The sequence below is a fragment of the Lagopus muta genome, chromosome 23 (assembly GCF_023343835.1).
Source record: "Lagopus muta isolate bLagMut1 chromosome 23, bLagMut1 primary, whole genome shotgun sequence".
Classification (NCBI taxonomy): domain Eukaryota; kingdom Metazoa; phylum Chordata; class Aves; order Galliformes; family Phasianidae; genus Lagopus; species Lagopus muta.
Genome location: NC_064455.1, coordinates 4,662,092 through 4,688,311, shown reverse-complemented (window position 1 = coordinate 4,688,311; position 26,220 = coordinate 4,662,092). Strand labels below are relative to the sequence as shown.

At 48.7% G+C, this 26,220-nt stretch overlaps 2 protein-coding genes across 8 annotated transcripts in view; one reads left to right on the top strand and one right to left on the bottom strand.

Annotated features, from left to right (window-relative positions):
- Positions 1-17,753, top strand: part of ZMYM4 (zinc finger MYM-type containing 4) — a 34,128-nt gene extending 16,375 nt beyond the window's left edge. For 5 of the 7 annotated variants that reach the window (XM_048968732.1, XM_048968731.1, XM_048968734.1 and 2 more), the window contains 22 exons: positions 558-732; positions 827-1,039; positions 1,770-1,920; positions 2,412-2,527; positions 2,644-2,916; positions 3,381-3,531; positions 3,779-3,951; positions 4,309-4,459; positions 5,882-6,022; positions 6,317-6,354; positions 7,521-7,665; positions 8,062-8,180; positions 8,510-8,681; positions 9,304-9,357; positions 9,469-9,648; positions 10,134-10,228; positions 10,558-10,729; positions 12,118-12,269; positions 12,997-13,108; positions 14,395-14,643; positions 14,947-15,076; positions 16,175-17,753. In XM_048968732.1, coding sequence (XP_048824689.1) covers positions 558-732; positions 827-1,039; positions 1,770-1,920; positions 2,412-2,527; positions 2,644-2,916; positions 3,381-3,531; positions 3,779-3,951; positions 4,309-4,459; positions 5,882-6,022; positions 6,317-6,354; positions 7,521-7,665; positions 8,062-8,180; positions 8,510-8,681; positions 9,304-9,357; positions 9,469-9,648; positions 10,134-10,228; positions 10,558-10,729; positions 12,118-12,269; positions 12,997-13,108; positions 14,395-14,643; positions 14,947-15,076; positions 16,175-16,382 — 3,370 coding nt within the window. In that variant the 3' untranslated portion in view covers positions 16,383-17,753. Of the gene's footprint in view, positions 1-557; positions 733-826; positions 1,040-1,769; positions 1,921-2,411; positions 2,528-2,643; positions 2,917-3,380; positions 3,532-3,778; positions 3,952-4,308; positions 4,460-5,881; positions 6,023-6,316; positions 6,355-7,520; positions 7,666-8,061; positions 8,181-8,509; positions 8,682-9,303; positions 9,358-9,468; positions 9,649-10,133; positions 10,229-10,557; positions 10,730-12,117; positions 12,270-12,996; positions 13,109-14,394; positions 14,644-14,946; positions 15,077-16,174 lie in introns of those variants that run through there. The other 2 variants (XM_048968730.1, XM_048968735.1) reach the window with 2 other exon arrangements.
- Positions 17,754-20,295: 2,542 nt separating this feature from the next.
- LOC125703792 (interferon alpha-inducible protein 27-like protein 2) lies at positions 20,296-22,692 on the bottom strand. Its single transcript, XM_048968748.1, has 5 exons — positions 21,659-22,692; positions 21,129-21,227; positions 20,993-21,040; positions 20,690-20,851; positions 20,296-20,488 (listed from the first exon to the last, which is right to left on the bottom strand). Exons 2-5 carry the CDS (start codon positions 21,142-21,144, stop codon positions 20,400-20,402), a joined length of 315 nt encoding a protein of 104 aa, XP_048824705.1. The 5' UTR covers positions 21,145-21,227; positions 21,659-22,692; the 3' UTR covers positions 20,296-20,399.
- Between the last annotated feature and the right edge of the window lie 3,528 nt (positions 22,693-26,220).

Sequence of the window (26,220 nt, the reverse complement as noted above, 5' to 3'; positions counted from 1 at the left end):
TATACACTCATTGAAAATGTTCTGTGAATGACAGTTTCAAAAGAGAGACTTAAATAGTTTATTAAATCCAATGGCAGAGAGAACAGTAGATTGGAGATTAAAGAGGAAAATAATTGTCAGACCACTTGGGGCACAACTAAATGGGAATTAGAAATCCTCACCTTTTGTTTTTCTCCCTTTCTTTCCTTATCCCATGATTATTGATATTTTCACTGTTAAAGGGAATTCATCCCCATATCCTGCTTTTGAAAAAATGGTTTAGTAAGTACTGTGCAAAACCTCCCAGTTCCATCTGAAGGGATTAATTATACAACCTGATGTCTTTGTAGGCCACTCTCAAGACAAGGTACAAAATGTTTCCCAGTGTATTTACTTGAGAATTGCACCCCACTGCTTTACTAATAGGAAAAGGAAAATGAAGATAGGTGAAAAGAAAATCTCTGAATTAAATAAATCCACCATCTTACAGAAAATGTTTTGTCTGCCAAAGTGGAAAGGAGAGCGAGTTGCCATGAAAGCAGTGTTTAATCTCTGGGCTTTTCTTTTTTTTCCTGTAGAGAAATCCTAAATCCAAAGGATGTAATCACTGCCCAGTTTGACAATACGAATTCCAGTAAGGATTTCTGCAGCCAGTCGTGTCTTTCTACGTATGAAATGAAAAGGAAACCTATTATTACTATTCACACTAACAGCATTTCAACCAAGTGCAGCATGTGCCAGAAGAATGCAGTGGTAACGGCAAACTTCTTTTCCGTTTAAGCTTCCTTTAAATCAGGGAACTTGCATTTTCTTTCTGTTCTTGTTAATATCCTTTCTTCTCTTCCAGATCAGACATGAAGTGAATTACCAGAACGTCGTACACAAGCTTTGCAGTGATGCCTGCTTCTCCAAGTTCCGCTCTGCTAATAACTTGACCATGAACTGCTGTGAGAACTGTGGAGGTTACTGCTACAGTGGGTCTGGGCAGTGTCGCATGCTGCTGATAGAGGGACAGTCAAAAAAGTTCTGCAGTTCGACATGTGTGACACTATACAAGCAGGTATATTTTGACACGGTGTTAGAAGAACACCTTTGGTAGGTTTTGGTTTATTAGCTGATGGTTTCCGTTGCTTTCATAGTCTTAAGATGCTTCCTTTGCCATTTGGTGCTTAGTTTTTGCTAGAAATGTTGCTCTGTTTCCCTTACCACTGCAAAGACAAGCTGAGTATTCCAGTGTGAGAGAAGACACAGTGGGACCACTTGGCAGCAGTCTGCTGTGGCACATTTGGGCCATCCTCTGAGGAGCTAACCATCATCTGACAAAGCACACAAACCTCACGAGCAAAGCCCTTTTGGCAGCCTTTGGGATTGCTCTGAGCGTTCTGTGCTGTGATAACAGTGGTGCAGTTTCACACCAGCTGCCTGGGAATTCTTAAAAATCAAGAGCAATTTAACTGTAGGGCATCTCACACTACGACACATCCTTCCTGACACTGAAAAAGAGATATTTCTGATATTATGTCTTTCTAAACACCTTGTCTCAGGCGTGCTCTACAGCTTTGTGGTCTTGGGTACCTTAAGTAACAGAAAAACACGAGAGAGCACTTCGTTTTTGACCCATTTCAGCTGTGAAAATTGTAGCATTTGAACTAAGTGGAAAAAGTGGTAATTAGTTGATCATTTTAATTGTCGTTTTTAACTTCTTTAATATTTTAATTTTGATTTTAATGGTGTTAGGTTATGAAAAATACTAAGCTTCAGATGCATGACCAATTTTACTGTTTCCACAGAAGTCAGCTAAAATTACACCCTGTGCACTGTGTAAATCCTTGAGATCTTCAGCTGAGATGATAGAGAGCACAAATAACTCGGGAAAAACTGAGCTGTTTTGCTCTGTTAACTGCTTGTCAGCATACAGAGTAAAAATGGTTACTTCGTCAGGTAACTTTATTCCTTTATTCTGTTATAGACATAATTTCACGGGGCTTAAATCCAAACTTGGTCTCGAAAGTTAAGGCTGATGTTCTTTTCTGGGGTGTAGAAAGCAGTGTTTGTTTTAAGGGAAGGTGCTGAGATGGGAGCATAAGGATTTTGTAACGTAAATAAACCTAACGGTGACAGTGTAGCCATTTCAGCTTTGTTTAGAGAGATCTGAGAGATGATAACAAACCTTAATGTGTTTTCTGCTGGTGTAAGTGAAGGCCAAGGAGTGGGGGGGGGAGGCTTCTAGTGTCCTAGGGGTACTGGGAGAATAATGAAAGGATCTGGCAAACAGCAGCCACTGCAGCTGTGGTGTCTGCTTCTGTCTTGTGCCTTAGCATGTACTTTGTCCTGTCATGCAGAACCTCTGGGTTCGTGTGCACGGTGCAAAGCTATCTGCAGGGGGACTTGATGTTGAATAAATCACTTTTTCTTCTCTGTTTCACTCTCAGGTGTTCAAGTTCAGTGCAACAGCTGTAAAACTTCAGCCAACCCTCAGTATCACTTGGCTATGTCAGATGGGAGCGTACGCAATTTCTGCAGCTACAACTGTGTGGTAGCTTTTCAGGTGTGATATCTGGGATTTCTTCTTAGCTCGATTAATAGAGTAATAAATCAAATACCTGGGGTGTTGGGTAAAATACACAGCTGTAAAATAAGGCTCTTTTTTTTGCTCTTCTGCAGAATTTGTTCAACAAACCTGCAGGAGTGAACTCTTCAGTCGTACCCCTGTCTCAAGGTCAAGTCATCGTAAGCATTCCCTCGGGGACAACGGTGTCAGCAGGTGGCACCACCTCCACTGCATCTCCCAGCTCTGGGAGCAGCTCAGCTGCAGCTGGTCTACAGAGGCTGGCTGCCCAGTCCCAGCAAGTCACTTTTGCCCGCAAGGTTGTAAAACTCTGGTGTCAGCACTGTAACAGATTATTTGCAACCAAGCCAGAACTGCTTGACTTCAAGGTAATAAAGACCAGGACTTCTCTGGCTTGTCTCTCTCCATCAGACAGCTCAGAAATTATAACCTATATGGCCGTGGTCTGTTGGTGCTGCTCTGTTGTTTGCTGTGATCTGCTGTGGGGGAATTTGGAACCGATTTTGTTATCATTCAATCGTTATCAAAATTAATACTGAAAAACAGAAAACAACTGGAAAACAAAAACCCCACACTCAAACCATTACATGTCGAAATAAGCACATTCCTGATCCTTCATCCCAGAGATGATCTTTTAATTCCTGCACAAAGCACGTGGGTGAGGACTCGTGGCAGAAAATTCTGCTGTCTTTGCTGAAAATCTATTTGGATTTATTTACTGGTGCTGTCTGTTGATGATTTTTCAAGTGCATAAATATGCTGAGTTCTTACTATTGAGATGTAGTAACTGGATATGAAATATTGAAACCAAAACATTCTGACTGTGTTGCAGGGTAAAATGTTCCAGTTTTGTGGGAAGACCTGCTGTGATGAATATAAGAAGAGGAGGAGTGTAACAGCACTGTGTGAATACTGCAGAACTGAGAAAATTATCAAGGAGACGGTGCGAATCGCGGGCATAGATAAGCCATTCTGCAGTGAAGGTAAGAAAGAGCAAGGCTGTCTCAGAGAAATGAAGTTAGAAGAGTCTTGCCTTAAAATTATTTGTGATACTGAGGGAAACCTAATAAACCAGGTCAGAAAAATTTATTTTAGGCTTAGAAACCTGGAACTTCATTCACACTTTAATGCCGTATTTCAACAAATGATTCCAGAACCAGAAATGCCAAACACACAACAGTTTGATCTTGAAGGATGCTTTTGTTATTCTGCTGTTTTTTCTTCTCTTAGGTTGCAAACTGCTCTATAAACATGACTTGGCTAAGCGCTGGGGAAACCACTGTAAAATGTGCAGCTACTGTTTGCAGACCTCCCCCAAACTGGTCCAGAATCTCTTTGGGGGGAGAATGGAAGAATTCTGCTCAGAAGAGTGCATGTCTAAATTCACAGTTTTGTTTTACCAGGTAAATAATGATGTCATATCCTCTATAATAGGAAAGTGTTAGTGGAACTTCTGAAAGTTAGGAGCTGTGTTAAATGCCTGTGCTTGACCTCCGTGTCCCTGGAAGGTATTACATACACATATGAGAGATGAGTAAATCCTTCTCAACTTTGGAGTGGCAGTTTCATAAATAAAGAAAACCTGATATGTCTCTGGGGGGGGGAAAACCTGGGTGTCCTGCTGCTTTGTGTCACACTGATGCACTCTTAAAGATTTATTTACACTGTGTTTGCTGAGCGTGTTGTGAAGAGGTTGGTATGCATACACGCTTTGTTGCTTTTAACACACACGTTCAATTTCTCTCTCGCTCTTTTCCCAGATGGCAAATTGTGATGGTTGTAAGAGACAAGGTAAACTCAGCGAGTCTCTGAAATGGCAAGGAGATGTGAAACATTTTTGCAATCTGCTTTGTATTCTGATGTTCTGTAAGCAGCAACGTACTTCTGACCTTCCAGCCTCAAACAACACAGGTAAAACGGGATGTGGCCAGCATTACCTCTTAATGTGTGTGATAATGATAGGAATGTTTCTTTGGAAACTCCATTTAGTGATTTTTTACAGCCCTCTGTTGGGGTGCTTGTCCACTGTAATTGAATGGGCTCAGTTTAAGATATGTCTTTTACTTCAGGCAGTTTCAAACTTCCATAGGTATGAAATGATGTTGTTCAGGAAGCAAACCTATATTTTGATTTTAGGTATTAAAATAAGCACTTATTTTTCATCTGCTTTCCTAAAAAAGGAAGCCCATTTCAATAGGCTGAAATGTACTGATATCTGTTGAAGGCATGATAAATACTCAGCTTCCTGTACTTGGTAAGACAGAGATAAAGGAGAATGTTAATGTTCATTTAACAAGGAAAGTCGAGCAGATAAGTGCTTAGGTTTAGTGGCTGTAAATGTATGTTTTGATGTACAACTTGTTGCTGCTTCTGTGTTGTCAGTAGGCGTTGAAGACTTGCATTTTCTGTGTCATTAAGTGTTGATTCTTCGAGTATCAGTTCTGAGGTTAATGTGTGCTGTAGCTGTTTTGTTGCTCATTATTTCAGCAGGTGGAATGGGGAGGAGGGTGGGAGTGAAGCCCACAGGAATAGGAACTGTGAGTTTCTGTAGGGAATGAAATGCAAAGGGAAGAAAGGAAGAAAGGCGCACAAAGACAGGAAGAGGAAGCGAAACAAAGGGCAGAAATAGCACTGATCCTAAAGAGGGGCATGTTCTCCCAGAGAGTGATGGTGACTGCAACAGTAAGGTACCCATTAAGCAATAAAGAATATTAACTGACAGTTTATAGTATGCACCAGGCCATACTATATTGAATTCTGTGCTCCTGCTTCGCTTGGTGGGGATTGTTTTCTTTGACTAAGAGTAATATATAAGTAACTTTTTACCTTCAGGCCATGATTAGACTGTGTGACACTCCTGATTTTGATCAGTATGCTTGGCTGTTAGCAAGGAAGTGGCTTAGAACAGTATTTGTCATGAAATGCAATCGTGATGCTTTTAAGTAGGAAGAACCTAAAAGTTCCTCTGCAAGAGTGTCATAAAATCCACCCCATTCATTATTTGTTAGGATGTTGAGGATGGTGCTGAGCACAGTGGGACACCTGCTTCTGTTGTCTGCTCAGTGCTGCTCTAAGACACGTGCTACTAGAGACAGAAAACTGCTTTCATACTGTGATAAACTTCTGAAAAGTCTCAGTGAATTGAAAACAGCTGAAGTTTGCTTATGGATCCAACTTCTATTTGAGCTGGAATCCTCCAGTTTGACACACTCTCCTCATAAAGCAGGCTTTTTCATCTGGAGATAAATCCGGAGGGTGGATGTTGTTTCAGAAACGCCGTTGTGTCTGTCATCATATTGCTTACTGCTGTTTTCTTCTGTTCATTCCATCCAGCAAACCCTTCTACAGCACCAGCTTCCTCGTCAGGCCCTCCTTCTTTGAGGAAGGACTCAACCCCAGTCATAGCAAATGTGGTGTCCCTTGCGAGCACCCCTGCTGCCCAGCCTACGGTTAACTCCAACAATGTTTTACAGGGTAGGACTGTTACAGTTGATTTCTCTATTTTTAAATCTCTATTCCTGGATGTTTGTATTTGTTCAGGGGTCTTTTCCACTGAGGACAATGGCTTCTTCATTATGCTTCGTGTCTTTGCTGAGGGTTGCTGTCTTGTCCCTCCTTTACCTATGTGTAAATACTGATGTAGGTCTGTTCACTTGCAGTGGGGAATGAGGTTAAAGGAAATTCTTTTTCCCCACCTGGAAGACTGTGGGCTGTGGTCCTTGATAAGTGCACAGACTAATCCTGTGTGTTGCTTTTTTTTATCCACAGGAGCAGTCCCTACAGTGACAGCAAAAATAATAGGAGATGTAAGTTTTACAAGAGACTATTTTTCTCACTTTCGTCCAGATTGTATCAATAACAAGTAAAGTATCCAATATTTAGCACCTTAATTTTGTAACTATTTTTCCTGTGATTGACATTTAAGATTCATCCAGCTTGCAGTTACACAATTATCCATTTTTAAAAATGTGTGATGTAAAAGTTCTCATGTGTCCAGTGACAGGTTGGTTTGATGGCTTAGCAAGGCTTATCAGACTGGCTCTTGAGATGGCAGCAGCTCTCAAGCACTTTGTGCATGGCTTTTGTACTGAAGGCTAATTTTTGTGGCCAGAGGTGGGATGTGATGTCAAAAGGGCTGCTGTGGGAAGAAGGAAACCAGCATGGGCTGCTGGGACTGATGTTATCCACCTCTTGCAGCTTAGCTGTTCTTCCCCACTCCTTTGTAGTGTGGTAGTGAAGCTATGGGGAACGGCTGTCACTTCTTATATGTGACTAACTCCTAGAGTTCCTGTTCTTGGGCTCTTTGAGGTAGGTGGTGTACATCTTGGAACTCTCTTAAATTAGGAAGGTTTTGCTGTGTAGCTTGTTGTTTCTGGGAGATTGGCATCCTTCCTTTTATCTGGAGGGTAATTGATGGATTAGAGTATCATTTTTTTGTAATGAAACAGATCGTGTTGTATGAACGCATGACTGGAAATCACTGTTGGCAGAACACAAAATTAATGCAAGCATAAAAAGTCAGTCTGTGTATAATTAGGAATTGATACTGCCAGCGTTTGTGTTCAATTTTTTTCTATTCCTTTGCAGTGATTTCACATTGATTTACTGAAGGTTTTTTGAGCATATGTATCAGCCAGTATTTTTGTCATCAGGAGCATCTTAATGCTGATCTTAAAATTCTACTGCTGATAAAAAAGAAGTTTATAGAGGTTTGACTACAGAAACCAAATACCCTCTGAGATCTGTTTTTTTGCTTTGCAGTAAAATAAGTTGATGTGAAGTGCAGAAAACACCAAATGGATCACACCAAAAAAACACCAAATAGCAAGCTATTTTATGGGAGCTTGTAAATTTAATTAATAAAGACAGTTTGAAATTGTTCAACATTTCCTAGCAGAGGACAAGTATGAATCTTACAATATCATACTGCAACCAATGCTGACTGTGCCCTCGTTTATATTTTTCCTAACAGGCAAGCACTCAGACAGATGCCCTGAAACTGCCATCTTCACAGCCACCTAGGCTTCTGAAAAACAAAGCATTGTTGTGCAAGCCAATCACACAGACCAAGGCCACCTCATGCAAACCTCATACACAAAATAAAGAATGCCAGACAGGTATGTGTTTAATCTCCAACCCATTTTATAGAAGCCTGTAGTGCAGTCAGCGTGTGTGATTTATGCAACAGACTTAGTAGTCTCTTCCTATGGTCTTGTAGTTAGCTGTGAGATGACTGTAATAGCATTTATTTGGCTGCAGATCATAGCATTTATTTCCTCTCCCTTCCACCTTTCATGTATTTGGTCACTGTGCTGCTTATTTCCAAACTGTTCTGTCACTGTTTGTTCCAGCAGTGCTGACGTGCAAGATGACTGTGAGCAAAGATGTTCTGTGCCCATTGAGTGACAAGCAGAAGTCACTACTAGTGGAACACCAAGCACTTGTGGTGGACACTCTGAAGTGTGTGAGGGTCTAATGGTCACACAATTGTTGTTTTGTTTTTAATGTAACAGAGGAAGAAGAAGTTCAACCCAAAATCATTGTGGTACCTGTTCCTGTACCAGTGTTTGTGCCAGTACCCCTCCACCTCTACACACAGTACACGCCAGTTCCACTTGGGATGCCAGTACCTGTAAGTTATGCTCAAGTTCACTGAAGAACTGGTTTGCAGTTTTGGTTTTGATTAAGAGCCGCGTGACTGGGCTTTGTGATTGGTCACATGAGTGGTATTTGGAGTCTGTGAAGCCATTTCCTTATCACCTACTTAGCTTCATTATGTCAAAACACCAATTTGTAGGGTAATTGCAGAAATGACAAGGGCTTTTTTGTCCTGGAGTTATTTAAAATTATGTGTAGTCCTAAAAGTGTGTAAGTAAGATTAAATAAGGAGAATCTCCCTTGTGTGTTTGCTGCTTCCCTTCATCCCAAACAATCTCTAATAATTTCTGCATGTCTGTGTAGGTACCTGTTCCCATGCCTTTCCCAACTACTTTGGATAATGCTGATAAGATCCTTGAAACAATTCAGGATATCAAAGAGAAGATTCCCATAAGTCCATTTGAAGCAGATCTCCTTCAGATGGCAGAAATGATTGCAGAAGATGAGGAGAAAGACAAAACACACTCTCATGGTGGTATGTGGTGCTTTTAAAAGGGAACTGAATGCAGTGAGATAGAGGGGTCCTCTCCTCATGGTAAATAGGCAGAAAAATGGGTGTGTAGCCTCTGTTACCTGCAGAGCTTTATGTGTCTTTGCATTCCTTTTCCTCAATCCTAGGTGCTGATTTAACTTACGTTGGCAGTAACAGGTTGCTAGTGGAAGTAATCTCCAGACCAGTACATCATGCACTGGCAGGAGACAAAATCAAGAAGGCAGAGCAGCTGCTTTACAAGAATATTTTCCTGTCAGGCTTGTTATGGTGGATTCCTGAAGGGTGATGCGGGTTAGAATGTGTTGGAAAGCAGTCATACTATGCAACAGAAGTGGAGCAAGCTGAAAAGAAATGAACAAAATACTGCATTTGCCTACAGATGACTGCCAATGACAAATATGGAGGGATGAAAATAGAACATGGGTTAATTCTTTTTCTCCCATAACAGCGTGAGCTAGGAGAGAGCTGTTATAAAACTGTAGTGGGGGGTAAGGTGTGGAAGCACTGTGACCTCATACATGTATTTTTTTGGCATTCACAATAGTGTATTAGTTGTGTAGGCTGTAAATCATTTGTAGATGAAAGTTTCCTTCTTTCTCTAAAGGCTCTCAAACATCTGAGCATGAGCTCTTCCTGGACCCCAAGATGTTTGAGAAAGGTCAGTTTGACTTTTTCTTGCAAAGGGTCTTTGATCCGGACATGTCTTCAAACCCTTCTTTTTGTCTGTCCTTTCTGTAGCACGTGGTATATCTGATTGCTCTCATTACAGACCAAGGTAGCACTTACAGTGGAGATCTAGAATCAGAAGCAGTATCCACTCCACACAGCTGGGAAGAAGAGTTGAATCACTATGCCTTACGATCAAACGCCCTGCCAGAACCAGATCCAGAACCCAAGCAGATCTCCAAAGGTGAAGTGGAGCAGGACCTGGAGGCAGATTTTCCATCAGGTCTGTGTAACACTAAGAAAAATACACACAGCTTTGAGTCAACGTTGTCTGCTTAAGAGGGGGTTTATGTTTCCATTCAGTTAAACTGGTTATTTAAAGCAGCAGTAATATGTCAGCTCTACTAAAATTCACTGTGTTTTTACAATATTATTGCTGTCTTTACAGACAGCATTTTGCAGAACCACTGTTGAGAGTAGCACATATTCTTGCCTGACTCTCTTCAATGGATCAGTTTTGTTCCTAGCTATAATCCATGTTAGTGGTGCAAAAGAATATCAGTTCTTCTGGATGAATGCAGCCACTGTTTGGGGGTGGGCCTTTTTCTTCTGAGTGCATTTATTGCCCAGTTGTTCAGTCATGAAGTATTACATGAATATACAGATGTAATTGGAGTTGCTGGGGTACTTAGTATTTTATGTGATGCTTCTTCTCAGGCTTGTTAAATCATATAATTTAAATTCTTAATGGTGTTGATTTGACTTCAGACTCATTTGACCCTCTCAGTAAGGGACTGGGTTTGCATTCGCGTTCACGAGCAAGACGGAGGCACAGAGATGGCTTCCCCCAGCCAAAAAGACGGGTAAGAAAGTCCTCTGGAGTGTTAATGCCTTTCATTTACATCAGTAATGTCAGATGAACCCCTGGAAGTAAAAACAAACCATTGAGTCAGGGTGGAAGGGAGAATTCAGTTTAGCTGCACGGCATTTTTTCCTGTTCTTCATGATAAATACTTTCTTCTCTTCCCTGCATGTTAAAAAATGCATGTGTATACCTTCACCTCCTCTCATGGGAGTAGCATTTTGTTACCATGTCAGTTTATTGCTCTCTTTATACGAGGTGAAGTGAAGCATCCATGGATGAAGTGCTTACTAAGCTTTTATTTGCTTTACTTTCTTTGTTCTCCTGTAGGGACGAAAGAAGTCTGTAGTTGCTGCAGAGCCCCGCAATCTGATGCAGGGCTCCTACCCAGGATGCTCTGTTTCTGGGATGACCCTGAAGTACATGTATGGGGTAAATGCCTGGAAGAACTGGGTCCAATGGAAAAATGCACAGGAGGAACAAGGGGACCTGAAGTTTTCAGGTAAACAGGAATAATTGGCTGAATAACTCGGTATAATATGTTTGTCAAGACAAAATTCAGTTTTAAAATAGCCATAAGTAGACGAAAGTTTTCAGAGCATCTTGCATTTAAAAATCTCAGCCTTTCATTGCTTTCTTAGTTGATCCATTACCTTTCAAAGCAGGCTCTGAAATACCAGATTTCAACACGAAATGTTGGTCTTTTAACCTCACATGTGTGTTCGTTTGCATGCACTAATTCTTCACTTCTAGAACAGCTGTTTTATGCAGCTGCAAAGCCCTTACTAAGCTGTCAGTAGACCACACTTACAAGCTGACTACACGGACTTGGCCCTGTCTTTCCATCTGTAGCTCATACATTCACAGAGTATTTGTCAGCATCAGTGTTTGCTGTAAAAAGCTGTGCACCACAGTGTTCTTTCTGAGCTGCTGGAAACAAACCTTCCACAAGTGCACCCATTCTGTGCTGCACTCTGCCTGAAAGTACCTTTAAAAGGCATGAATTGTTCCTTGGGTCTCACTGGGGTGATAGATAATAATGACAATATAAATGTCACTTCTGCTTGTTTTTCTAATTATGGATGTTTTTTGGGTTTTAGTTCTTGTACAAAAGCACAGCCCCACTCCTGGGGTTTGGCACTGTCTGACTCCCCTTTTCCCTGGTCTCAAGTCTGTCTTACATGCTCACACTGAGTGTTTTGTGGGCAAGTTTTCAGAGTGCAGCAGAGAATTTGATTTAGTTTTGTAAGTGAGCTTTTTGAGGACAGTGGGGAAGAGAGCAGGCAGTATTAAATGCTTCTGCAGTGCATAGATCTAGGTGTGGCAGAGCTTATATAAGAAAGATCCCAAAAGGGAAAACACTGTTTAGAATGAGCTCTGCTTTCTCCTCTGTCATTACACCAGAGCAGCTGTTTTTTGTTTTAATCACATGAATGGTGGGCTTTTCTCATAGCTAAGAAAACAAAGGTTACCAGCAGCTCCAGGAAACGACAGCAATCCCCACAGGGTTCCCTGCTCAGCCCCAGGCAGTCACTCAGCATTGGAGTGGCCAAGCAGTCATTTCACTGCAGGTTCTTTGATCGATTCTCTGTGCTGCTTCATTTTCTGAATCTCACAGCCCTGTAAATTCTCCATTCCTTTTCCCTTTAAGGAGTCGAATTCTCTGTGCTCAGCTCGTGCCCAGAACTACTAGGAAATATTCAGGATCCTTTTCTCACTCAAGGTTCCCCTGAGTCCAGCTGTGAAGGATTTGCCAACCCTGCTATGCCAGCCCAAGTGCAGTTACCATTGCTGCACCAGATCTTGGATGCAGTGAACCCCCTGGTGTTGAAGTGTAAAGATTTAATCTCTGGCATAAAGATATTTCTTTAATCGTGTTCTTCACTGCAGTTCGTCCTGTGAAGCTCAAGGAGGACATTCTCTCGTGCACTTTTGCTGAGCTGAGCTTTGGCCTGTGCCAATTTATTCAAGAGGTGCGGAGACCGAATGGAGAAAAATACGATCCTGACAGCATCTTATATTTGTGCCTTGGAATTCAGCAGGTAAACCACAATCAGGATGCTGCAGAGAGCATACAAACTTGTAGTGGCCTTCTAGGCTTCATACCCGTAGTCTCAAGTAGCTGCTTGTTTTTTGTAGAGGTGAGAACGTATCTTTTTGTGCTTCTTTCTTAGTGTGGCTTAATCTCTTACTCTACTAATTTGTTTTTTGATCAGAGTAAACAAACCTCTTCTGTACTTGGGAGGAATGTGACGTGGAGGGCTTGACACAAGTCTTTAGGTTTGGGACTGTATTTACCCCTTTAATGTATAGGAAAGAATTGTAGTAACCTGAGGTTCCTCAGAAGAATTTGATTTGTGATTGAATGCTGTAGATCTAAAATAGCTGCACAGTGCTCTTCTGAGACGTGAGTTTACATGGAAGAGATTGCCTGGCAAAGGCTGTGCTCATTCAGTAGCTCTATTTCAGCAGCTCAATGCTGGGCTGCTTTTTCAAGAATATTTTAATACCTAGAGGATGGTGATTTTTTTCAGAAGAGAGCTCTAGAGCTGGGAATAATGAAAATAATTCTGGCCTAGATCTCTCATTTCATACCAAGGAAATCCCAGTCCATGCAGAAAATCTGATGTGGTATCTTACTGAAGATTTCAGCAAAGCATTTTGGACCATAAGACACTCAGACGTAGGGAGGGTGAAGCATCTGATGTCCTGTATCTCTGCAATGTTATGTATTCATCAATTACATGTCTTCCTTTTTTTCTCTCGTAGTACCTGTTTGAGAATGGTAGAATAGATAACATTTTTACCGAGCCCTATTCCAGGTTTATGATTGAACTTACAAAACTTTTGAAAATCTGGGAACCTACAATTCTTCCAAATGGTAGGACAATTATTTTATTTTGTGTAGCTGCATGACAAAGCCTTATTATGAGTATTTTTCTCAGTGCCATGAAGAAGGGTGTGATCTGAGGCATTCACATTAGTCTCCTCTTTCTCCACCATGCAGTTGTTTGTGGTAGACTAGAATCATGGGTTGTGTGTCTGTCTCTACCAGTTATGGGTTGCACTTCAAGATTCCTTTCCCTCCTTTGATTGATCTCTCAGCTCCTTTAAAGGCTTCCCACTCCTGCAGTCAGTGTGCTGGTTCTCTTTGCTCAAGTTTGAGCTGATCTTTTTGAATGCAGAATTGCATGCAGTGTTTGAGATGAGTTGCTTGGAGTGGAGCTGCAGAAGTGTTTCCACATCAGTACTGGAAATGCTTCTGATCAATCAGGATCGTCTGAGGAGATCATTGGAGCCTTGTCTCAATCCTTGGCTCCAAGTTCCTCTCACCTCAATCACATTAAGAGTTCCCCAATCCTGCAGATATCATTAATTGTCCTTGAAGGATATTCATGCAGTTTATGAAGGTGGTCAGAAGCAATATGAAGATGTAAGATGTTTTTTTCAGATTGCCACCAAAACATGAGTGATACCAACAGCTCCATAGATGGATCTGAAACTGGCTTTTTGTTTACAACTTCCTGCTGGTGCAGAAATAACCCAATTACTTATAGGCAGCTGTGTACAGTGGAGTTTTCTTGCACAACAAATCTTTCATCAGCCTCAATTTCTCCTTCCTAACTTAGGATGATAAAACTGGGTGATCTGTGTATAGAGATGGGGTATTTTAAACCCGTGCTCCATGTCCCAGGAGCTGGATGTTCCTGCAGTCAGCTGATTTAATGCAATTAAAACTGAGCGAGGTTCTGCTGATGTCTGTAATCTTCCTTTGTATGCCTTTGTCCGTTCATCAGGTGTTGAAGATGGTGCTGTTCCACAGCTTGGCTCTCCACGCTCCCTCTATGTCCTTGCATGCAGTGCTCTTGGTTTTATGTTGCAGTTACCTATGATAGATCTGATTTTGTTCGAATGCACAGTTGGTTCATGTACAAAGTTAGCTGGAAGAAGACTTAAATCATCTCTGACACAATCTGCCAATGTAATTTTACTCATTTCTGTGTCCTGCTCTGCTCATATATGAGGGTTTGCTTTGGGAAGATGGGGAAAATCTCTTAGATTGCCAGCAGCCTGTAAAAGCCATTACATTCCTTTGTAACTGAGCATGAGGAGCTGTCCTAAAATTGCACAGGTGACACCTTGTCTTTCTCTGCACATTGTTTCTAGGTTATATGTTCTCAAGAATAGAAGAGGAACACTTGTGGGAGTGTAAGCAACTGGGTGCATATTCCCCCATAGTTTTACTGAACACGCTGCTATTCTTCAACACCAAATACTTTCAACTAAAGAATGTCAGTGAGCACCTGAAGCTGTCCTTTGCCCACGTCATGAGGAGGACCAGGACCCTGAAGTACAATACTAAGACAACATATTTACGTTTTTTCCCACCCTTTCAAAAACAAGAGGTAGAATCAGGTGAGTGGATGCTTTGTGGTCGCTTCAGTTTCTGCAGTCATGTTTCTATGATCTCCTTATTTGAAAAGGGCAGGGGAGAAAAGCATAGAATAAGCAGAGCCGTGGGTAGTTTGGTTTCTGCTGTTATCTTGCACTTTTTCCTTCACTCTGGGATGATTTAAAGAGAAACAGTTTGAAGGCAGCCACCTCAAGCAATGTGTTTCGAGGTGTTGCAGAGTCCAGTCAGGCTGGTGCTGAGCTCTGTGTAACCTTTCATGTGCTGCTCTTCTCTGAACTCGAGCGATGCCGTTTTTGTGTGTCCAGATAAACTGTCTGTAGGCAAAAGGAAACGTGGAGAAGATGAGGAGATTTCAACAGCAGTGGAAATGGCTGAAAATGCAGATAACCCCCTGAGGTGTCCGGTGCGACTCTATGAATTTTACTTGTCAAAATGGTAAGTGACAGAACTTCATCTTTAATCTGCACTTAGATTAGAACAGGAATTCAGGCAGTGACTCTCCTCAGACATCTTGTTCTTTGTGAAAGAGGGTAGGAAAAGTGTGATTCAGGCAAAAGTGGTGATGGCTCTTGCTGAGATGTGAGATTAATTTTTATTTAGCAGTTAGAGACCAGCAAGGACACAAACACAAATCATTTTGCCTTTCCTGCTTGGTATCAACTTCAGGTAGATCTGTGAGCAGGTGGGGCATGGTGTCCCTCAAAGAAAAGACACCAACAGAATGAAACAGGATCTCATTAGTGTCAGCTGCAACTCGAATAGATCACCCTCCAAAATGCACTTTGTGAGCTTCCTGCAGAGTCCCATGGCTCTGTTTGTGCCTCACAGCTGCCCCGACTCTGTTGTATCTTCCTCATATTTGCTTGCATAGCTTTAGATGTTAGCTGTCCTTGGGCTGAGAAGGATTTCCATGTTCCTCAAGGAATATCAGCTCCTGCAGAGCCCAGCAGCAGCACGAGCTGCAGTGAGTTTGCTTTGCTGTTTTGATGTGAAAGCACCAAGGCCAAGCAGGAGGGATCCTTGCTCTGGAGGACTTTGTCCCTTCCTTCCAGCACAGAGATCTGATGGTCAGTTTGCCAAGCAGATGAGCTCCCGTTCTGCAGCAGGAGAAGCAGGCTGGGCTTGAGTTCTGCTGCTCCTTCCACATTTATTGTCCCAGAGCTGTGGAATGGAGGGATGGAAGGTTTTGTTTAGAGATGGAATGGCAGGCACTTCTGTCAGTCATACAGAGACTCTGGTGTTGGATGGTTGGTGTGGCTGACACTGCAGCTGAAGAGCTGCAGAAAAGAAGTCACTGAAGTCTTTGTTTCTTTGTAAGCAGCTGGAGCCAAGTGCCTGGGAGCAGCTTAAATATCCACAGAGCTGAAGAGGGGAAACCAATCCCCTAACAGAAAGATTCTGATTACGCTGCTTCAACGGCAGCGTTGTGACCTCAGTGTGACTCCCGTTTTCCTTGTTGTTTCTCCGTGGCTTTTTTCTGAGTGAGGCTTTTAAAGCTGCCTTCTGTGATGTCTTTTCTTTTTCCATTGACAGCTCCGAAAGCGTGAAGCAGAGAAGTGATGTGTTTTACCTTCAGCCCGAGCGCTCCTGTGTACCCAACAGCCCCATGTGGTATTCCACATTGCCCATAGACCCAGGGACCTTGGACATCATGTTAACTCGCATTCTTATGGTGAGGGAGGTACACGAAGAACTTGCCAAAGTCAAATCAGAAGATTCTGATATTGAGTTATCAGACTAAGTGAAGTGGGATGTTTTCCTTTGAATGCATCGGAAGCACCAAACTGTGAATACGTCCAGCTTTTGGAAAATGTGTATGAAATCAGCCAGGATCGTGTCACCTACAGGCATATTTGGAACCACAGCGGATGTACAAACTGGAACTGGAAGGAGACAAGCTCCATAAGCTGCAAGAAGCAACGTCCTGTGGCAGGCAGCCACGAATCCTCTGAACAAATTCAAGTTGAACTAACCTGTTTGAGTGGTGCATAAATCCTTTATCTGTGTAGGGTTTAAAAAAGAAAAAAAAAAAAAAAAAAAAGATTTTTTTTTTAAGGAAAATGGTCGTGGAACATCTCCCATAACGGTGTCAGGCTGTGGCTCACGTCACCTCTCGGCCTGCTGGCTGGCAGTCCTTGCTGCCAAAGAACAGTGGAGATCTTGGAGGTCTTCACGGGAACAGGAGAGGATTTGGTGGTATGGAGAGAAGCAGGCGACTTCCGTGACAAACACCAACAAGCTTTTGTAATGTTTTTTAAAGCCGGGATCAAACGCTGGCAGGCAGAGGCTGAGGGCACAGCAGGGAGCTGCTGAAGCCGTGGCTGCGGTGCCAGCCTTGCTGTCAGCCCAGGGCAGCAGCTCCCAGCCGAGCTGTGCTGTAGGTCAAAGCTGAGAGCATCGCCTCTGGGTTCCCTATGGGAGGGGGCAGCCGTGGGGCAGGAGCAGCAGATCCTTTCCCTGCCCCCAGCTCTGCAGGCTGTCGATTCTAATCTAGCAAATACTGAGGTGCGTGGACGTTTTTTTTCCCCCTTGAGGCAGCTTTCCTTTCTCCTCTCTCCCCACTCCTGTGGTTTTGGTTATTTCAGAGGGCAGATCCCCAGGGTTACTCGCACAAAGGGACGTGCACTCTTTCTCTTTCCACCCTTGCAGTGTGTGCAGTGTTGTCCGAAGGACGCAGTATTACTTCTGACAGCAGAACTGTGGCAGCCAGCAGCCCTGTGTGTCTTTCCCACCCCACGCAGGGAGGTGCAGAGTTGTGATGCTGGGGAGTCAGGAAGCCTTTCTGGAGGCTTGGCTTTGAAGAGAAGAGCTCCCACCTTGTGCTGAGAGGACAGGACCTCATCAGATGCTGTACCTCCATCCATAGCTGTGTGTTTCTGATGACTTAGCGACCACAAATGCATTGGAAACCCAAACTCTGCAGAAGAGAATGGTGTGGGTTTTCTCTAGTTCTGGTCAGCTGTCCATCTGCTGTAAAACAGGGCTCTGACATTTGATCTCGTCACTACAATTTCAAGAGGTGAAAATCAACAGCCTTTCGTTACCTTTGCTTTTTGGTTTCGTTTTTCGTTCGTTGGTCGTTGTCTTTTTTTTTTTTAATTATTTTTTTTTTAGCAGTAACAAAAGTAATTTAACAAGAAAAAAACAAAGAATAAAATCAGAAAAGTAGCCTATTGACGTCGTGTAAACTCGGTAGTCCTGTCCCTTGCCTGTAACAGATTTCACTGATGTATTTTTTAATACAGAAAACTTATGTGAAAAGTAAAGCTGCCCCTGGTTGTGTCTGCTCCAAGCCCACTGTGTGTGTGTGTGTGTGTCCTGCTCTGCCATCCTGGGCAGGATCCTGCTTCCCTTGGCTGTCGTCCATCCGTACCATTGCAGAAGCTGCCCTGGCTGCTCGGTGGAGGTTGGTTTCATGCTCTGAATGCTGACCTTCCCTCCCCACGGCGGTGTTGCAGTAGTTTGAATGCAGGCACGGCGTTTTGTGCTGGGATGCTTCAGGGAAAAGAGTTCAGTGACCGCATGGCTGGGTCTGTAGGGGGTGGAAAGAAGCCCGAGCTGCACTGGTGACAAATGGAGCTGTGTCTGAATCTCAGTGTCAGGAGGAGGGAAGGAGCCGGGAGCTGCTGCATAACGCATTCGGTTTGCCCTGTCTGGAGCCCGTTGCTTTTTTGTGAGCACTTCTGCTTCTGTTGATTTTATTTTTCCAGGTACTTAGAATGGAAGCGATTTGCCCTCAGCAGGGAGAGGCGAATCCCTAAAAGCGTGGCTGGCTGAAGGCAGTTGTTCCCCATGGTAAAAAATTCCTGTTATCTCATGGCTCTGAGGCAGTCAGGGCTGCTGGGTGGTGCAAGGATCAGAACAGATGCTTTCGGTTTCCATTCCGGATTGAGCTCCGCCCTGGGCGCTGTGCTGAGGCTCCCAGCCCTTCGTGGTCACGCAGGTCCGAGGTACGGAGATGACGCAGCAGTGCTGGAGCTCTGAGCGCTCAGATGAGGCGCTTTGGGACAAGAGCTGAATCCCCTGCTGGCCGTGCAACGCCGCGTATTGATGGTGTAAGCTTTGGGGGAGGAAAACCTCGTGTTGGAGAGGAGAGAAACAGCCACGATGAGCGCAAGAAGGGCGACGCCTCGTGCTGATGGCTGTCCTCCCCCATCCCCGTGCCTTCCACTGCTGCAACCCGCCTGGCTGCGGCTCAGCACAGAGGCGACGCTGTGGCTGTTGGCTGGGGAGGACAGGCGGCGTTTCTGAGGGTGTTGCTGCAGGGAATTGCAGCGCAGGGGTCGTGCAGAGCAGTCAGTGCTCGCAGTGTCGGTTCAGAGGTGCTCAGCCCGGTGTCTGTGGGTGGATGGAGGAGCCTGGAGGCGTTCGGTGTCGCAGTGAGGTGCAAAAAGTGGCTCAGTTACAATAGGAATTACTCTGCCAGCTTCAGAATGAAGGCAGGCTCTGGGTTTCTCTGGCTGTAACCTCCAGCCAAGCCACGTCCCCTCGGAGATGCAGAGTGAAAGGGCACTGCAGCCCCTGCCTGTTTCCTGCAGAGAGCAGAGCTGTAGGGCCGGGTGCTGCAGAACCTTTGGGTTCGGTTGCTGACTGGGGGAGGCCTTTCAGCCCCGTGAGCAGCGCAGAATTTTGGGAGGAGGTGGTGAATGTGAGCACAGAGCACAGCTGGGACGAACAGAAAGCGTTCCTGCACCCAGCGCTGCAGCTCCATCTGTCCTGCATCTGCAGGAAGGGTCGCTGAGCTGAGCTGCTGGTTTCTCAGCAGAGATTTGGGTTGCATTGAAGGAAAACCAGGAGTGCAGGAGGTGGTGATGATTCACTTGGAGGGAAGGAGGGCATTGCCACAGGAAGCTCTAGAGCTGGACGAGGCATCAAGCACCAAATCTCCACCTGCCCCCCATGCGCACAGACGCTCTGCAGTCACACCCAGCTGTGGGAGCCCCTCACCCTTCTCTCCCTATTTATCTGGAAGGCAAAGCACAGCACTCAGAAAGGCCTCTGAGAGCCACAGGGGCTCCTCCCTCTCGCCCAGGGCTTGGTAGCACTGCTCTGCCCCCTCCCCTCTGCAGCCCAGGGCCTGACAGCACTGCTGTGCCATGGGTGACGCCTCCCATGCGCTCCTTTGACCCTCTGTACCTCGGTTGCACCCCTCTGTAAATTGGCCAGACTTTCCTACCTCGTTTGGGCATTATGAGGCTAAATTCCATAGGATGCTTTGCAGCCCCGTGATGAAAGGTGCTATAAAGCTGCAAAGCGTTGACTTCACAAGATTCAAATAGGTCGCCAGTGCATCATAACCTATATGAAAAAGACTTCTTTTTCTTATATGAGAATTTATAGAGTTCAATGTATGGTATTAATAAGTGAATTCCTGAGAAACCCCCCCCCCCAAAAAATAGTTTTTGTTGGAATCGTATCTGTATTCTGCAAAAGTGATTAAAAATCTTTAACCTTAACCCAAGAGTGCAGCCTCGTTTCCTGCGTGCTGTTTCGCTCCTCCAGCAGAGCTCCTCGATCCCTGCCCCACACCGTGGATAACGAGGTTCTCCCTGAGCCCTGCGCCCACCTTTTCCATTGCCTTGGACCGCAGGACCTGCGTGCCCCCAACCCGGCCCTCCCGTCCCCCCCAGGACACACACGGCCACCAGTTCTGTTGCTCTGCCGTCTCTTTATTGATCTGTGCGACGCGCTCCCGTTGCCGACCACGCAGCGGCGACCGCGCCGTCTCTCGGCGTTTCTGAGCTTCTCCATCCATCCCTTAAGGGATCTTCGATCCGATCAGCGCACCGAGCGGCCCGAACACGGAGGCCAACCCGAGTTTGACGCCAATGGAAAGCCCGGCGGCTCCTGCAGGGACAGAGAGCGGCCGATGCGAGCGCAGGGCGGAGGCAGCCGAGAAGCTCCGACCCGTTCGGCGCCCGGGCGGCACGGAGCGCGCTTCCAAAAGCGCAGGATCCCTTACCCAAACCGATCCCTTCCTCCACCCAGGCTTTGTGCCACCCCCCAACCTTTCGGGTGAACGAAGCCGGCCCGCAGCCCCGCGCTCACCGACCGACTGCAGCACGGCCACGATGCTGCCCGCAGCCACTCCGCCGCCGTTGGCGATGGCCGCAGCCGACATCATCTTAGCGGCTATGGAGCCCGCGGTGATGCCGGCAGTCGTGAAGCCCAGCGTCGAAACGGTTAACGGGACGGCCACGAGCACCGCTCCTGCACCGGGACATCGCCGCGTTAACGCAGCCCTGCCGGCTCTGCGCCCGACGGAGCTGCGGGATCCCGCGGGGTGGCGATGCCCCGATGGCCCCGGCCCCGAGCCGCTGCTGCTCCCCCCATCGCACCGCCAGCTCTCACCTGTTGCAACGCCGCACCCCACGAGGGCATGAATGATCGGTTTCACGGCTGAAGAGGAAGAAAGGAGAGAAAGCGTTGCTCGGCTCTCGCAGCCCTGCAGCCTCAATTCCCCCCCCCTCCCCGTTTCCCGCAGTACCTGCCGCCTGTAACATCCTCACAGCACCTCTGAGCACCCACGGACCCACGAAACACCAGCGGAGCAGGGAGCCCAGAACTGAGCGCAGCGATCCCCGTGCTGTGATAAGAGGCGGGGGGGGGGCGGGGGGTGGAAACAAGCGATGATGTAAGGAAAGTGAATTTCCAGGAAATCCGTCTGTTTGCTTTCGGTTTTACTGAGTTTTCTGGATCGAGCCCAGCGTTTGACCCTTGCCATGCCGGTTCACATTGCTGTGCCGGGGGGGAGGGGGGTGGCGGCAGGGCTGGGCGCCGCCTCGCAGTGCAGCGCACAGCCGGGGGTGGATGGGGCAAAAGGCAGGAGCCGGGGGGGGTCAGAACCTCCCGTCTGCGATCGTTGCTTTATTGAGGTCTGACAGCGGTGAAGCTCTGCACTTCTGGATGAGGAATGGTGGACGTTCCCAGCTCCTCCCCCTCCGCTCAGCAGCTTCAGAAAAACGCCCCAACCCACTCCTTCCCAGCCCTCCCCACGCCCCATTGCCCCCTCCTTACCCTCTGCATCTCCTCCATGTCCCCAGGCCTCGTGTCACCTCCTGCCGCCTCGTGTCACTGTGTGCCCCACTGCAGCTGGTTGAAGGGGACCAAATCCAGTTGTAGTTGATCTGGTTCCTTTTTACCAGCCCCAGGGACGCACCGCTCCGCAGAGGCCATCAGAGCTGCTGGAAGTGACGGGGTCCCAGCACGGGGGTCCCAGCCCAAGGATACATACTTCTTAACATTCCATAACGCCGGCCGACTCCATATGGGCATATGAAGAAGTATGTAGGGTTGGGAGGAAGAGGAAGAGGCAGCAGGCACAGGGCTGCTCCTGGAGGCAGCCCCAGCCCACGAGGGCTTCCAGCACAACCTCCAACCTGCCAGGTGTGCTCCATCTCTTCCCCATCTCCACTCATAAGCACCAACCCCAATGGCTCCCAGCTGCAGCCAAGCACTCATTAACCCGCCCCAGGCCTTACCAGGGTCCCTTCTTTCCCACAGCTGTGCTGGCTCACAGCACCCCCTCCCCTCAGCACCCCTCACTGCACTGCAGTCAGGGACGGGGATGGGGGCACAGCACCAAACCTGCATCCCCTCCTTTACAAGGCTGGGATCATGCAGGAGCCCTCGTCCCCCACAGCATCTCCTGGCACAGCAGGCTGGGGGCACCTCTCCCAATGTGGGGATTTGGGAGTGTGTCTGGGGTTGGAAACCACAGTGAGGGGTGGAGGGGGCTCAGCAGACCCAGCGCAGTGTGACCACAGCCAGGGCATGGTGCTGGGAGGGGACGAATATGACACCAGCTGGGCTGTGTTGTGACCCCAATGACCTTCCTATCCCTAATCTCAGAGCTGGAGCACTGCATGGGAACACAGAGACAGGCCCTGTGGGGCAAGGGGGGCACAGGAAGCCTCTGTGGGGCTGTAGGGGCACCCAGTGCGGCCGTGACTCAGCGCCCCGTGTGCTGCAGCTCTGCAGGAGCCAGAGACAACCAAAGCAGCAGAGCCTGGGGGTGCCCTGATCCCCCCCAATGCCATGGGGCTGCCCAGAGCCACAGACACCATGACACATAGACTGCCAGGGGCCGGGTCACCAAGCTGGTGGCAGCTGGAGATGCAGTCCAGTGCCCCCAAAAGCATTCTGAGGGCATCCTGTGGCTGCGCTGCAGGGATGTCCCTGCTTTACCCCTTTGGCTTTTCCAGCCCTGAGCTGTGCTGCAGGGGTGTTTTGGGAACTGTGAGCCCACAGCTCTGCCCACAGCTGAACCCCCACCATCAGGATGTGGGGTCAGAACTGTCTCATCTCAGACAGATCAGCTCCAATCATCCCCAGGCACATCTCCCAGCCCCGCAGTGCTGCTGGCCCCCAGCCCTGGGGTCACACGTGGCTCCGTCCCACAGCTCAGCCCTGCAGCCCCCAGCTGAGCTCTCACGGTGACCTTGCAGGGCAGCACCCAGCACTGCGCTCACCCCAAAGCCCCCACATCCATACCTGCACAGTTCCAAGCATGAGGGAAAACGGGCTGACAGGGGGAGGCAGCGGCACGGGGGGGTGCTGGGGCTGCCCATGGTGTCCCACATGCTCACACAGCACCAAACAGCCCCGGCCTGGCTATAAAAGGAAGCATCTTTTTTTGCGTGCTGTGCCCCAACCACGCGCCCGGCGTTGGTGGCCTCACCAAATGTCACTGCTCAGTCAGTGCATCGCCCCACAACAACCGGGCTGTGGGCACGCTGCCACCTGGGGGGTCGTCACGCTTATCTTTGGCCATAGAGCATTTGGGAGCCCACAGTGCCATGCTGCTTCGCCATGTGCAGGGCTGAGAGTTGGGCATCCCATCCCATCCCATCCCATCCCGCAGCATCAGGCATCCTCACACCACACGCCCGGTGGTACCCCAGCCACCCAGGGCCACCCCCACTCCTCCTCCTGCCCTACACACGGGAACCCCCCTCAGCCCGGAGCTGTGCCCACCCAGCTGCCATCAGCAGAGCCGCGGTGCTGCGAGCAGCGGCCGCATCCCCACCCGCGCGGTTCTGCCTTCCAGCGGCGCTCGCTGAAGGTTAAACGCCGGCAGTAGGAAAAGCCCCGCAGCGCCCCGCGCCCACTCCCTCCCTGTCCTCCCTCCCCCCCCAGCACTCACTGCCCTGGAGGCGCCCGGCGCGGAGCTCCGGTGGCAGCGGCTCTCCGCGTCCCCGCCAGCTGCACGCCGCTCCCCGTGACTTTGCCATAGGACTCCTCCGGTTCTTCCGCAGGAGCTTTGCAGCATCCTCCGGTTCAGCTGGAGAAGTTCCCTCACCGGAGAGGGAGGAGGGAGGGAGGGATTTAACGCAGCCCCCGCCTGAGCTGCGGGTGCCGCCGGGCTCAGGCGAAGCCCCTTCGGGCACGGCCCCCTCCCCGCCCCGCGCTGGGCCGCCGGGATGCGGCTGTGCCCGACGACGAGCATCTCCCCCTCGGGGCCGCGGCCACCTCCTCCTCCCCCCGCGTCCCCCTGTTGTCCCGCAGCGCCCGCAGCCCTCGCCCTGGCCCAGCAGAGGCGCGGAGGTCCCACGGGGCGCGACGGCCTTCGCCGCTCAGACCCCGCGGGGATGCGGACACGGTGGGCGCGGGGATCCCGAGCGGAACGGGGACCCCCGGAAGAACCGCCCGGCTGAGCCCGGCACGGCGGGGCTTTTAGGATCACGGCGCAGAGCGATGCTGCTCTGCCCACCCCGCTCATCCCCCCCGGCCCTACCTCTGTGCGGGGTCAGCACGGGGACCCCGCGGTGCTGCCCATCCCGGCACCGACGGGCAATGCACGCCCCGCGGTGCGGCTGCCCCGGGTGGCTGCGCTGCTATTTTTGGCAGCCTCCGAAGAGCTCCTCTCGGGCTATTAATAATGAGAGTGCGAAATTCGTTTGGCCTCTCCTATATAAGGAAAGGTAGAGGCTCAGAGGCAGCTAAATATACTGGCGCGTGCGGGAGCGAGTGGGGAGGCTTTGGCACCGGGTGTGGAAAAGGGATCGTTGGAACAATGGAAAGACAGAGCGAGCTGCGCAGACGGACGGACGGACGGAGGGATCCCCGGGGTGCCCGCAGGCAGCGCCCGATGTCCCAGGGCTGCGTCTCTGCGGCAGAAGCACGAAGGGCAGAGCAGGAGCGGCCGGGATGCGCGCAGCACCGCGGTGCCACCAACACAGCCGCGTCCTCCCGCACCTCAGCCCCACCGCTGCCCCACTGCTGCTCGCAGACCTGAAAGGCCCCGACAGCTCCCAGAAGGGACAGCAGAGATCCGGGGAATCCCAAAGACAGGAAGGCAGTGAGGAGCGGTGCCAAACCCACACGGTCAGAGCAAGGACAGCGCGGGCAGAGGGGTGAGAACTGCTCTCAGCCTGAGCTCCACGAAGAGCCCTTTTCTGTTCTCCTTCTAATTCCACCTGGGTGAGGTGGTGGGAGTTAAGAAAGCAGAGATGAGCAGCGGCAAAACACCTCCCCTCTTCATTCACCAGAAACACTTGGTTAAAAACAATTACGTTTAGCCTCGATCCAATTAACGCTGCAATCAGGCAGAGCTGGGCAGGTTGGGCGGCCCGCTGGTACGCAGAGGAGTGAAGGTTTGAGAGCAAACTGTTTTAAAACTGGATGGCAGCGTTCGCCTCCATCATCTTAACGAGGGTTCAAAGTCAATTTATGTGAAAGGAAATAAAACCAGAGGCTCCGAGCGTTTGTCCAACAGCCGCCTCCGCCTGTAACTTCCACACATGGGTGTCTCTAATTGTGAAATCATAATGCATAGCAATGCAGAAACCTTCCCCGTGCAAGGTCAGAGAGGGACCACAGAGCTCGGGTAGCAAATGAGCAACGCTGGTGGTGACGTGGAGGGGGGAAGAGGGGTTTGGGAGGAACGCATTCACTCTCACGCGCGGCCCCGGGGAGCCGCGTTAAGGGCGCGTTGTGTCACATCGCTGCAGCACGGCAGGGTTCTCCTCGTCCTCCTGCCCAGCGCCGGGCCGCGCTTTGCACGCTGTGCCCCGTGCGGTGATGCCGAGGCATTGAGGGTTAAACGGCAGCGCGCTCCGGTGCCGCACGGTGAGGGAACGCCAACGGGGAGCGCTGCGCTGTCACAGAGCCGCGCTCGGCGCTGACAGATGGCCACGGAGGGAAATCCTGAGCGGGGAAACGCCGCAGCAGCTGAGCGAGGCACCTCAGCCTCCGTGTGTTTCCCGTAGAGAACGCCGAGGACAAAGGAAAGAACCTCGGCCGTGCAGTTTTTTGGTTCTTCCCTCTCCAGCGCTCTGCGCTCGCGGTGAGCGTTACTGATCTCTGCAGCGGGGAGAGCCGGCGCACACAGCACTGCAGAGGGGATTCCCCCACGAGGACAGCGAGGGATGCGCAAGGCAGAGTCCTCCAGCACGGAACGAGCCCCAGCGCCACGTCGGCTCCATCCCCCCAGCTCCAAACCCTCCTTCTCTCGTCCTCCATCCGAACGAGAGGGCGGCGGTGCCCAAAAACGCCGGGCCGCGAGCAGCCCTGCAGCACAGCGCTGAGCTGTGAGCCTTCCAGATGCGGGGGGCACCTCTGTGGCACAGCATCCCTGC